Source organism: Chlorocebus sabaeus, chromosome 25 (assembly GCF_047675955.1).
Source record: "Chlorocebus sabaeus isolate Y175 chromosome 25, mChlSab1.0.hap1, whole genome shotgun sequence".
NCBI classification, from domain to species: Eukaryota; Metazoa; Chordata; class Mammalia; order Primates; family Cercopithecidae; genus Chlorocebus; species Chlorocebus sabaeus.
The window spans coordinates 31,691,614-31,703,299 of NC_132928.1; the positions used below are offsets into that span (position 1 = coordinate 31,691,614).

Genomic DNA, 11,686 nt, shown 5'->3' on the forward strand with positions numbered 1-11,686 from the left:
TTTAATGAGGGGAGGGGATAGTTTTGGCATCCAGGATTATGTCTTAATTTTTGCATGGTAGTGAAAAAATAGCACCAATTTTTCACTCCTCCACCATAGACATCCAATCCACAAACTCAAGCCATGGCTTGAATGTTAGAAAAGATGAAATGGCAGGTGTCAGCAAGGAGTGGAGGGCGAAGTTCCTTTTGCACTAGCCAGGGGCTGTGGGATCTCAAAGTGCTCATAGGAAGACAATATGCCAATTGCCATTTGTCTGGCAGTGAGCTCTCTTCCCCAGTCTTGTCTGGAGACAAATCTAAGATTCGCAGATTTCTGACAGTGGAACCGTGTGTGTGGAACAGACTTTGCCAATGCCTTTGGAGAAGGGGTGCTGCTCTGGAACAAAGACACGTGCCAGGCCCAGAGACTGCCTCCACTTCTAAGGGCGCTGTTTCAAACACACCCTGTTTGGGAACCTTAAATTTTACTTGAAAAAATAAAAGCCCTTCTCTTCCCTGCTCTATATAAACGGTGGGGGCAGTGCTGCTTCTTGAAGAGAGAGGAGTGTGCATCATGATCCACCTGCTGGAGAATCAACGCTGCAGGGATCTGTCTTCACATCCCACCCTGATAACCTTCACAACAAGATTCCCCAGTTTCCGTTGGGTCGTTTCACATACAAAACAACCTAAAAATCAATTTCCCTTGATTTATTGCACCCTGGGGCAGAAGGAGTCTCCAGAAACCTTGAAAGTGAAGCAGCACCAGAGTTGATTTAAACTCTAAAGTCTCCAAGTAAGTCTCTATTTCTTGGCATCCACATGTTTTTGTATACATACACCTAATAAGAAACCTGAATTTTACTTTACAATGTGCGAATACAATATAGCTTAAAGCTCTTACAGGAGACCCATTTATGTGGCCATATTGTATTTAATGTGGAAGCACCCGCCCCCGCTGCCACCCCTAACGTGTTGTTCACATGCATCACTCTAGAACTACAGCAAACTTCAGCCCTCCTTCTGGATCCAGGAGCAGGGAAGACTATGAGCATCTCTCTTCCCTAGTCCCCGCCGCAGCCCCCCAGCGGCTCCTTTGCTGTTGTTGCCCTTAAGGCTTTAAGTTCTGCCAGGAAGAATTGCCGAGAAGAATTACAAACGTCCCACATAAGGGTCCTCCGTGATGAACATCCTTTCTTTTTTGGCCAGTTTCCTACTACAGGAAGAGCACTGGGAAGAGGCAAGAGCTGCCAAGAGGAAGGAGGCATCTTTCCATCTGCTAAGGGGCTTTCTCAGAACAGTCTTACCTCAGACCCCTTTTCAAAATGAACTTCCTTTGTTCGTTCCCCTATTCTCCAGGAAGACAACATTTTAGACTCTTCTGTCTTGGGGGGCTGCTAAAGAAACATTATCTATGCCCCACACAGAAAATTGCCTTGTTAATCTTCAAATCGAGCAGAAAACATGGAACTGTGGTTGCTTCTTGACCAAAAAATGGAAAGGAAACTGGCTCCCAGGAAGCCCTATGCTTTTCTGGAAAACTGCTTCAATGATCACAATGCTGCTCCTACTCCTCTCAAAGTAGTTTCCAGATAGGACAGTACCAGTCCACAGACACCACTCTTTTACATCCTGCTGTTACCTCTCAGGGCTCATGGGCAGTGTTACTGAGGGCACCATGGTTAGAGCACCAGTAAAAGTAGGGCCCAAAAAGCAACAATTTGGGGAGACACTTTAATAGTTGACATTAAAAAAAAAAAGACATAATCAAGAGGAAAATTAGAACCTTATTGGGCTTCTTCTCACTTATTTCATGGTTAAAAATGGCTTTTATTTTGAATTGAATGTGGGAGAAGGTACCAAAACATTTTGTGCTTAAGATTTCTAAAGCTGTTATTTGGGCCACAGGCAGAACCTGAGGCAGACCCCTGAGAAGTCCAAGAACCTTTCAGATTCCACTGAGGGAAGGCTGGGAGTCAGCTCTGGGCAAAGCCAGTCTTCCAAGTGGGCAGCAGCCTCATTTTTCTGAGCAGCTGCAACTGGTTAGGAAAGGGCTTCCTGGGGACTGCTATCCTCATAGGAAGCCGGGAAGGTGTGGAAAGAAGCTCATGTAAGCTCCTGACTCAGGCTGGAGACTGATGCCCACCGGCATCACCGCAGTGAATGAAAAGTGTACAGCTAATAAAATGTTCAAAGATAGGTTTGCCTAGGAAATGCCAAAAGAAATACAGGAGGAAAGGGTGGGGGACAAAAGAAAGGATGGTCTAAGTGACACATCTTCAGCTGCCTAACCCTCAAGTCAAAATGATTTAAAGTTTTTATGGAAAGAACAGATGGAAGATGAGAGCATTTCTTGATGCAGGATGGCACTTGGGCATTCATATGCTGCACGATATATTATATCAATCTCCATATAGCTCAAGATATAAATAAAATGAAGAATACATTAAAACTCTTCTATTTGCCAGCAACCTCCCTTGGATTGCTAACACTGTATGAGAAAACAGTAGGAGAACGGAGGCTAAGAAAAACCAAGAGCTACTAATGTGACCCAATTGCTACTATTTATTTAGTGGAACAGCCATTATTTTCTTTCTTCAACATATGTGTCCGATAATGAAGCAAAAAGAAAGGAAAATAACTATCAATGTGCCATTTCAGAAACACACAAACATTTGTTAGCTTTTTCATTTTATTGATGTTCTTTTAATGTATGTATTTAGGATTAAACTAGTGTTCAAAACTAATAACCCAGCAATTCTGAATTAGGGCTTTATTTTTTTAAAAATACAAGCACAGTTAGAGAACACAGATGAAACTGTTGTCAAACATAAAAATATGAATTGAATTGCTTCTTTTTAGATGGATCTTTAACATTGACTTGACCATACGGACACTGCAGAAGAAATAAAACAAATTATTACTAAATATTTAACAATCATCTTGAAAAAGCACACTTCTCATGGTGACAAAAAGAGACTGTTAACAATTTTATATAGATCATTTGATCTATCAGGTCCTGCAGACTAAGAGAATATTGGCAACCTCAGGCAAATGGTCCTAATTAGCATCCAAGAACCATTTCCTAAATTCATCCTTCCAAATTTAAGAATTTTACTGTCAAAAAAATCCACTTTTAGAAAATCCTCAAGTCCTCAATTTACAAAAAGCTCTTAGGCATTTGATTAGAAACAGCTAAGGGCACAGGAACATACATAAAATGGAAGGTTTAATTTTTAATCCTGGCTATAGTTAATACATGCATTTAGTGTCTATTCTTTAATTATAGAGTGGCCAGTTAAAGGAAATTACACCTTCTTGCACCAAAACATACAAAGTGTTCTGTAAACAGAGGTTGTTACTGTTTATAATCTTGACCTATAACAATTTACCTCACCACTTTGCCTTTAAAAAGTAATAGTGAAGAACCCATTTCCATTTATTTTTTGCTTATAATAGGGAAGGAGAAGTTAGTTTATCTTAATTAGTGAACATAGAGAGGTACCTATTGAAATAAACATTTTAGGAAATGTATAGGCACTACATGCGGTACAATCTTGTTTCACAGTTATTTCAAACACAGACTGGAAAAAAGCCACAGAAAGAACCAGAGAGAGGAAGGGTGGGCAGAGGGGGAGAGAGAGAAAGAGAGAGAGAGAGAGACAGGAGGAAAAATGGGAGGGAGTGAAGGAAGAAAAGAAGAAAAGAAAAAATCATTATCTGAAGGAAACCTACCTCTCAATGCTGGGTGAGTTTCTATTTATTCAACTAATAAAGAAGAGGGATCTAGTTTGCAACATTCTAGATTTCTTTTCCTGCCCTCTTTGTACTTGCCTAATGAAAACAACTTATTTGAAACCCCATGAAAAGTTTCCTTGTAATAAAGAGCTCCCATGAATTTCAAATCACAGCATTTCAAGGAATTGATGCTCACAGTGAAATTTTACAAAATTCCATTAACTTTAAAGGTCCTACGTTGGTACTAAGGACTTCATTGTCGTTGGCTAAAGTAGCTTGTAAAAAGCGCACTCCAGGTCTATTTGGCTTTTTTATTTGACTTGTTGTTCAAATAATAGGTATTTACGAAGTTACAGAAGCACCGCACACTGCTGCTGTAATGCGAGAATTGCTACTCACATGTCTGCAAGCAGAGCCACAACATTCACCTCTTTGCAAGTGGGCAATCTGTGTGAGCACCACATAGCCAGTAGCTGGATCCACATAGTTTAGCTGGCCAGCCTGAAGTGCAATAAAATGAAACAATTCATTAATCTCAATATTCATCATATCTCCTCACCATTTTGTCTACTCATAAAATACTGCAGAAAATTTTAAACAATATTAAACTTCTTCCCAGCAGTTTTAGTGGCACTTGCAATTAAAGACCAAAAGCACTCCAGCATTATATACAATCCAACTTTATGTGACATAAGGAGAAAATATACAGTTTGAGAAAAATGAGAAGTTGATGGAAAAACAAGAACTCCTCTGTACCTAATAACTATGTAGCCACTGCTCTGATATTTTTCATTTGGTTTCTAGGTAACAAGCTTAATAACAGGTGATTTAAATGATTTTAAGAGCTTAAGAGGTTGAAAATGAACTTTCACTCAGAAGTTGCAGTTGGAATTTCAGTACTTAAAATATGTGGATAATGATTTAAACTTACAGAAAAGGCGCTAATCAAAACCAACGGTCCTTATAGAAAAGTATTACCTTTGCTATTATTGAACACTTTCTTTACCTTCATGTGTTACTTCATTGCACATTTTATACTTTTTTTTTTTTTTTTGCTGGTGTATTATTAGTTGTATTTTTAAGTGAAAAAAAGTATTGTTTTAACATATTAACTCTCACTGCTTTGACAAGTTTGATCAAAAGAAACTTTTATTGTACTATTTCAAATGTCAAGGAAGCATATTCTATCTATATTCAAACATGACTTACAAAGGCGCCTCAAGTACTTTGTGGGAAGGGAAAAGTAAATAACAACCTTTTCTGTGGATTTGGGTCGTGTGGATGATATTACTTAGCCTTGGGTTTTTGTAGAGGAACGTTCCCATGCACTTTTTATACAACCTTTTTACCACGCAGTAACTCAGTGTGTATCAATCTTGTACAGAGGTTTTTTCATTAAAATACACATGAAACTTGCATATCTTATGACAAACACATTTTTGTATGAACCACCAACAACTTCTTCAGTGTCTTATTTAATGGCAGAATATTTTATTCTGGTTGAGGTTTTAACCCAATATGTTTCATGAATAAAGTGTGTAGCAAAAGGACAGGCACAATTAAGTCTAGTCTCACCCTAAGGCATTCCAGCAAAGGTAGAGCAGGGCAGGGCAGCAGAAATCCAAGCAAGTCCCAAGGCTGGTCTGAGAGAGGCTTCCCAAATCCAGTGGGACCACAGAAGCAGATTACAGGAAATCAGGAGCACTCAGCACTACCTTAGAATGACCCATTGTCAGGACCTCACTTCTTTATTTATTTACAAAGCTCCTGTTTGGAGACTTGGAAGAAAAACAAAAAAACACTAGGAACTCTGTAGCAGGCTTCTTTTCACTTTTCATAGCTTCTGGGAGTCTTCTGAGGGCAATTATCTGGCAACCTGGAAGCCTAACAGATTGCTCCTGCGCATGCGCCTGCTCTACAGCTTTCCATGTTGATTGAGCACCTCTGAGCTTGCTGGCTGCCCACACAAACTTAATTTGTCCTCAGTAAATGAGCGTCACGTAATGGTGGCCACAGACAAAGATGAGGCAAGGGTGCTGACAGTTTGACTGGAGAAGAAGATGTTCAGTGATGCGTACCCAGAGAAAGGTAAGAGAGCTATCTGCCTTGAGGCTGGAAGAAGGACCATCGTGAAGGGGCTCTGATTTGTCGAAAAAGAAAAACAAGCAGCTTGTTATTTACTGGGCTTACTTATGGTCTCCTGGATAGTCATTTAACCTGTGATACTGACACTGATGAAACAAGTGTGGATTTCCCGAGTGAGAAAAAGTTCCTTTCCTTCCCTAGGCTGATTGAAAATTTCTTCACATGATACTGGTGTTTGCTCTAAAGAGAATGAAACTTTTCTTTAATATCCACCATATCTATATGGTGAATTATGAGAACAAATTACATACTTTTTTTTTTTTAAAGGAGAGCATAACCAAGAATAATCAAAAGCTGCCAGTCACTTCCTGATGAGTCTTTATTCAGTTTCAACACTTGAACGGGTCAGACCGACAGTGGATTCTCAGGGCCTACTAACTGTCATTACTGAAATAAGTCAATTTGAGGTAAGCTCCGAGATTTTCTTCTCTACCCCTTTGGCTTAAGTCATACCATATAATATTAGTCCCATCAAGTACTGGAGGCACATACACACAGCTTATTAAATGGGTTCATTTCATACTTCTTTTCTATCTTTATTATAGTCAGTTTCTCTTTTTTTCTGTTTCTTTTGTAAAGGTAATAACATAACCATGCTGCCTTTAAACTCACGCAGACTGTGTTAGAAGGCGTAAAGGGAGAGAAGTTTAGATACTGGTACTAACAGGCAATTGTCAAATCCGCAAAACAAGAGAAAACAGCTCGAGTGTCTACAAACGCCAGATTGTAGTTCCCTCTGCTCCGCCCGCTAAGAGTTAAGAGAAAGGACAAGAAGGCAATGGAAAAATTAAAATAAATGTGTCAATGTCTTAGTTTTTTCATTTTTAAGAATCACTGGATGGCTAAGTGTTCAACTGACAATGCAGAAAAACACACATTTTTGTTGTGACTTCTCAGTCTCTCCACTTTCTCCATCAATTCCTTGACACCCCCTTCCGCAACACACACACATACACCACAAAAGAGCGGCAGTGGGTCCCACACCGCGACCGGAGTTTAGCTCGGACGCTGACTGGAAAACCAATCACACTCATACTCAAGACAGATACAGGGTAAATAAACCCTTTGTCTGGAACGCGAACTGTGGCCAGTTTTCCCGCGAAAAGGTCGGAGCTGGAAGCTAGTGTGCGTGCGCGCGTGTCGCCCGAGGCAGGACAGCACCGGCGTCCAGCAACCCTTGCCTCTGCCCTGCGGCCTTCGGGTCCGCAGAGGCCGGGGATGCGCAGGCGCGCCGAGCCCCGGGCGGCCGCGGCGGGGGCGGGGCGGGGCGGGGCGGGCAGGAGGGGGTCTCACCGCGCAGGCGGCGGCGTGCAGCTCCGCTATACGTCGCTCCGCCACGGTTAACTCTTCGCTCACCGAAGGCCTCGCCGCTCTCTCCGGCCTACTCGGCGTGCCGGGCGCGGAGCCGCCGCAGTGTCCCTCGTTAGCAGAGTAGAGGGTTAAACTGAGCTGCTGTCGGAACCCAGATCGGACCCAGAGAGGTGCTGGCGGTGGGGCGGCGGGAGGTTGCCTCCAGAGCGCGGGACCCGCCAGTGCCCAGATCTGCCTGGCCGCCATGCCGCCGCCGGTCTTGGGAGGCGGAGCACCCGGCGCTGGGGCCCCGAGGGGCGACCAACGCGGGCCTGAGCCCGGCGAGCCGGTCTTGGGCAGCTCGTGGCCACTGCTGCGTGGGGTCGGTTTGCGCTGCCAGGGCAGCAGGTGGAGGCCCACGGACGGAGCCTTCTGCCTTCACCACCGGGCCCGCTGCGGAAATAAAATGAGCTTTTAAGGCAGCTAACGAGGCTCTAATGAGCTGCCAGGACGGGGAAGAGCCTGCTGTTTCCACATCTTTGGACTTGAATTCTAAGCTCTTCTTCTTCTCCCCCCACGCCCACCCAGCTGAAAGGTGGACATTTTTTCTCATGTCAAACTGGACTTGGGATCATTCAGTATAATCTCCACTACTGTTAAGATCCCAGGAAGTGATCAAAAGACCTGAGGTTTGTGAATCACCACCTTGGGCCTATCCAGAAAAGGCTGAGTGTTTCCAGGTAATATGTGATATGAATAAAGGTGGAAGTGGAGCCTTCTTTGCTTGGTTCTTTGGCCCACCCTAAAATAAGGGCCAAAAGTAAAATCGTACACTGAATAAGAAAAGGTGTTGTGTTCATGTTGCTGAATAGTTACAAAATCAAAACTAAAACCCTTTTTCCTTTCTGATAGATGAAAGTTATCTTGATACCGTCACAGAATTGAATTTGAGAAAATTATCGCAAGCCCAGGAGGTAATTTCAGGTGTTAGGATTAAATTAACACCACCCCTTCTTCCTACCCCCCGTCTGGGTTTCAAGAAAAGGAGGGCTGAAGAGTACCAATTTTGTTAGTGCTTTTCAATATTGAAGAACTGAGGGCAGGAATTGATCTTTGAGGACAAAAGTTGATTCTTCAGGTGTATAGGAGAAAGGTGACTAAGCCACTATAGACCATCACTACGTGTTTTTTGGTTTCTGTGTTTACCATGCAACCCTGTAGTCATATTGTCATTTTCTTAAATCTTAGCAGGAGCTGATCGAAACAATCCTATTGGTTCATTAAAAATCTCAGTGAATTAATAAATTGAAATTCTATTTTGCAAATTGGTTTTCTTTTTGTTGGAATAAAAAATTAGGATCTGGAGACTGTTTAGTAATTTGAGAGAGTTTAAAATCTGGAAAGCAAAGGAGGGACCCTAGGGAAAGCTGTGGAAGAGTGGGACCAAACTTGAGATCACCAAAAATGAACAACTGTGATATTACTTACATTCACCATAAGTCAGGTCCCCGCACCAACAAAAACCTGAAATTAATTTATTGCATTGTCTTTAAAATTAAGGATCAGGATCCACTAATAGGCCATGTCATCGATTCAAAGGGTAGAGACAGCATTTTACAGGAATGAAATAGACTAGACCAGATTTAAACAGAAAATAATAGAACTATCTTATCTAGAAAGAGTACATATTGTTACATGAAACTTCTTTTGGTGGAGATGAGAGGGTGTTAGTGACTGTAAAGGGCTGAACAACAGAGATCTTGTAGGTAACAGAATAATTCTTTATCTTGACCATGATGATTACACAAATTTACATGTGATAAGATGCCATGGAGCTATACATACGTTGTTTTAATGTCAACTTCCTGGTTTTCATATTGTACTGTTAGTATTAAGGTGTAAGCATTGGGGGAAACTGGGTGAAGTAAATACAGTACCATATCTGCAACTGCATGTGGACCTATAATTATTTCAAAATTTAAAAACTAATTTTTTTTTTTTGAGACAGAGTCTCACTCTGTTGCCCAGGCTGGAGTGCAGTGGTGCAATCATAGCTCACTGCACTCTCTAATTTCTGATTTCAAGTCATCCTCCTACCTCAGCCTCCCGAGTAGCTGGAACTACAGGTGTGTGCCACCATGCTTGGCTAATTTTTTATTTGTAGATACGGGGTCTCCCAGTGTTGCACAGGCTGCTTTTGAACTCCTGGATTCAAGGGCTCCTCCCACCTCTGCTTCCCAAAGTGCTGTGATTACAGGTGTGAGCCATCATGCCTGGCCTAAAAACAGCAATTTTAAAGAGATGTAGAAATGAATTTCGGATTATTTGGTAAAGCAGATTACTGAATTAACCAAAAACGTTTTTTTCTGTCTTCTCCATTCCCATTATCATTTAGATGTTGAATAGATTATCTGCCCCCTTCAATTTTCATTTGATCTTCATACTTTAGAGTCCATGTCATTTCTCACCAAGTAACTTTCATTCATTATGTCTCTTGTTTTAGAAAGCCTCCTCAGGGCTTTACCCTTAGCTTATTCTATCATGTGCTCATTTCTCAGATTCTCTGTGCTCATAGTAGACAAAACTGTATGAAAGTGGGGTACTAAGTCCCACCTTAGAGTGTTGCATAAAGTTTGAACTTTATTTACAAAGTATTTACATTTAGATTTGCCCTAGAAAGAGTCATTTTGTGCCACAACTCTGTGTGTAACATGTAATGTAATATTTGATATATTTTATAACATTGATTATATCATTTGGGATATTTGTGTTAATATTGAACATGCTTGTTATGTTGGAGGTGGGGAGATCAGAGAAATGCATTCCCCTAGATTTCATTGATATTAATTTTTAAATAGGTATGTTAGGACTCTGTAGGTTGCAAGATACAGATTACACAACTCAATCGGGTTACAATAAAAGGAATGTGTTTGCTCATATAACCATGAAGCATGACTTGATTCAGGATTCACCAGGGCTTGGTTTTCATTTTTCGGCTTAGCCTCTTCAATGCTAATTCTCTTTTCAGGCACGCATTTTTCTCATTGGTGAAATATAGCTGCAGACAGCTCCCATGGTTTCATCCTTTCTGGTCCTTGTCCAAGTTTTAAAAAAAAAAGAGTCATGTTATGAAGCTCCAAGATAAGAGAAACCCTTTTTCCCTTCTGAAAGTCCTGTCAGCCATATCTTTATCATGTGCCCATTTCAGAACCAGTCTTTTGAGTATAGATTATACTTAAGCCAGTCAGGGTCTATCCCTGGATCTGCCTCTGGGCAACCAACCCAAATCTATTGCTGAAAATGGCCTGTATTAATGCTGAGGATACAATTCACAAAAGACCACTATAGCGTGACTTTCAAAAGCAAAGAAAATTCCGCCAGCCCACCCAGTCCTTTTTAATATTTAGTATTTAAAAGTTCATTTTTAAAGTTTTTTTATGTTCCTCTGTCCCCTCTAAAAGCCTTCCTTTGATTTCTCACAATTATTTGTGCCATTTCAACTTTTTGTATTTTTTTGCATTGTTTTCCCAACAGGTCATAATAGGGAACATGTCATTTTCATCTTTTTATCTCCACAGCCCAACTTGTACTTCTGCAGAAAGTATTACGGTACAAGGTGAATAATGGATAATGAATTTTTGAATGGATAAATGAGTCAGCAGTTTTTTATTCTCAAATACATATTCCTAATTACTGGACAAAAATGTCATGAAATTTTAATATTAAATTTCTATACATAGTATTGCATATTTGAAAATATTGTTGCAAATATTTCTGTAAAAAACTAAGTGAAAGAGATACTAAATCTGAAATCTTATTGAATTATATTATTAAATAAAGTGAGCTATTTTACTGACAAACAAGACAGATGCATATATTATTAAATGATCTGATCTAAGCCCTTGAGATGCTGCCTTTAAGTGCTACCTTTTAATGAATTATGAATGTATTGAGCTGATAGTGGACAAATTATTGCTGGATACACAGAGCTACCAACAGACTTCTTGTCCATTTACTGCCGGTTTTGCACACTTCCATTTGGACACTGATTATGTATTTGATGTTTTCCAAATACCCGAATGGTGTGTTATGACATGTCATGCTCCATGTAGAGTAGATTTTCACTATCAATTCTTATGATTGAGAGCAAATGTTACATGCCCCTAAGGTTGCCTATAGGGAATCTTTGTTTCATTTAATCGGACATCCAATAGCACACTTTGTTTCACAGAGCTGGTCTTAGAAAATTCTTTTGGGAATTATAACCATTTCTATTTGCAAGTCCAGCAAATCTACTGACTTCACAGTAGATGCGACTCCACTAGTGTTACATGCCTAGAGCACTGCTGCATTTGGCTCTCATCTTTCCATTTTGTTTTCCTTATCTTGGACGAGTATAGATGAGCTATATAATATGAAGTAATCTAGCCATTTCATCTCTTCATCCACTCAGTCATTCTCTAATGGAATGGTAGTCTGGCTTCTACCTGCACTGCCAACTTAAAGTGTTACTAAATCCAGTGCACTTATAC

At 40.6% G+C, this 11,686-nt stretch overlaps 1 protein-coding gene and 1 long non-coding RNA gene across 3 annotated transcripts; one reads left to right on the forward strand and one right to left on the reverse strand.

The window, feature by feature from the left end:
* Window positions 1-2,655: 2,655 nt before the first annotated feature.
* On the reverse strand, window positions 2,656-7,919 carry C25H1orf53 (chromosome 25 C1orf53 homolog). Of its 2 annotated transcripts, none has more exons than XM_007989054.3 (3): window positions 7,158-7,919; window positions 4,119-4,220; window positions 2,656-2,877 (listed from the first exon to the last, which is right to left on the reverse strand). In XM_007989054.3, the coding sequence occupies exons 1-3, from the start codon at window positions 7,419-7,421 to the stop codon at window positions 2,806-2,808; spliced, it is 438 nt and encodes a 145-aa protein (XP_007987245.3). In that variant the 5' UTR covers window positions 7,422-7,919; the 3' UTR covers window positions 2,656-2,805. The 2 variants fall into 2 exon arrangements, with proteins under 2 accessions (XP_007987245.3, XP_007987246.2); XM_007989055.3 differs by having other exon boundaries at window positions 7,221-7,746.
* On the forward strand, window positions 7,776-11,014 carry LOC140710265 (uncharacterized). The gene is made up of 2 exons (XR_012091222.1): window positions 7,776-7,894; window positions 8,067-11,014. It is a non-coding gene; the product is annotated as an uncharacterized lncRNA (long non-coding RNA).
* The last annotated feature ends 672 nt before the right edge of the window (window positions 11,015-11,686 follow it).

Coding starts and splice junctions, on each gene's coding strand:
- C25H1orf53 (XM_007989054.3), bottom strand. CDS start 7,421: ATGGCGGCCAGGCAGATCTGGGCACTGGCGGGTCCCGCGCTCTGGAGG. Junction 4,221..7,157: donor TGCACGCCGCCGCCTGCGCG/GTGAGACCCCCT, acceptor ATTGCACTTCAG/GCTGGCCAGCTAAACTATGT. Junction 2,878..4,118: donor GTGGCTCTGCTTGCAGACAT/GTGAGTAGCAAT, acceptor TTTCTTCTGCAG/TGTCCGTATGGTCAAGTCAA.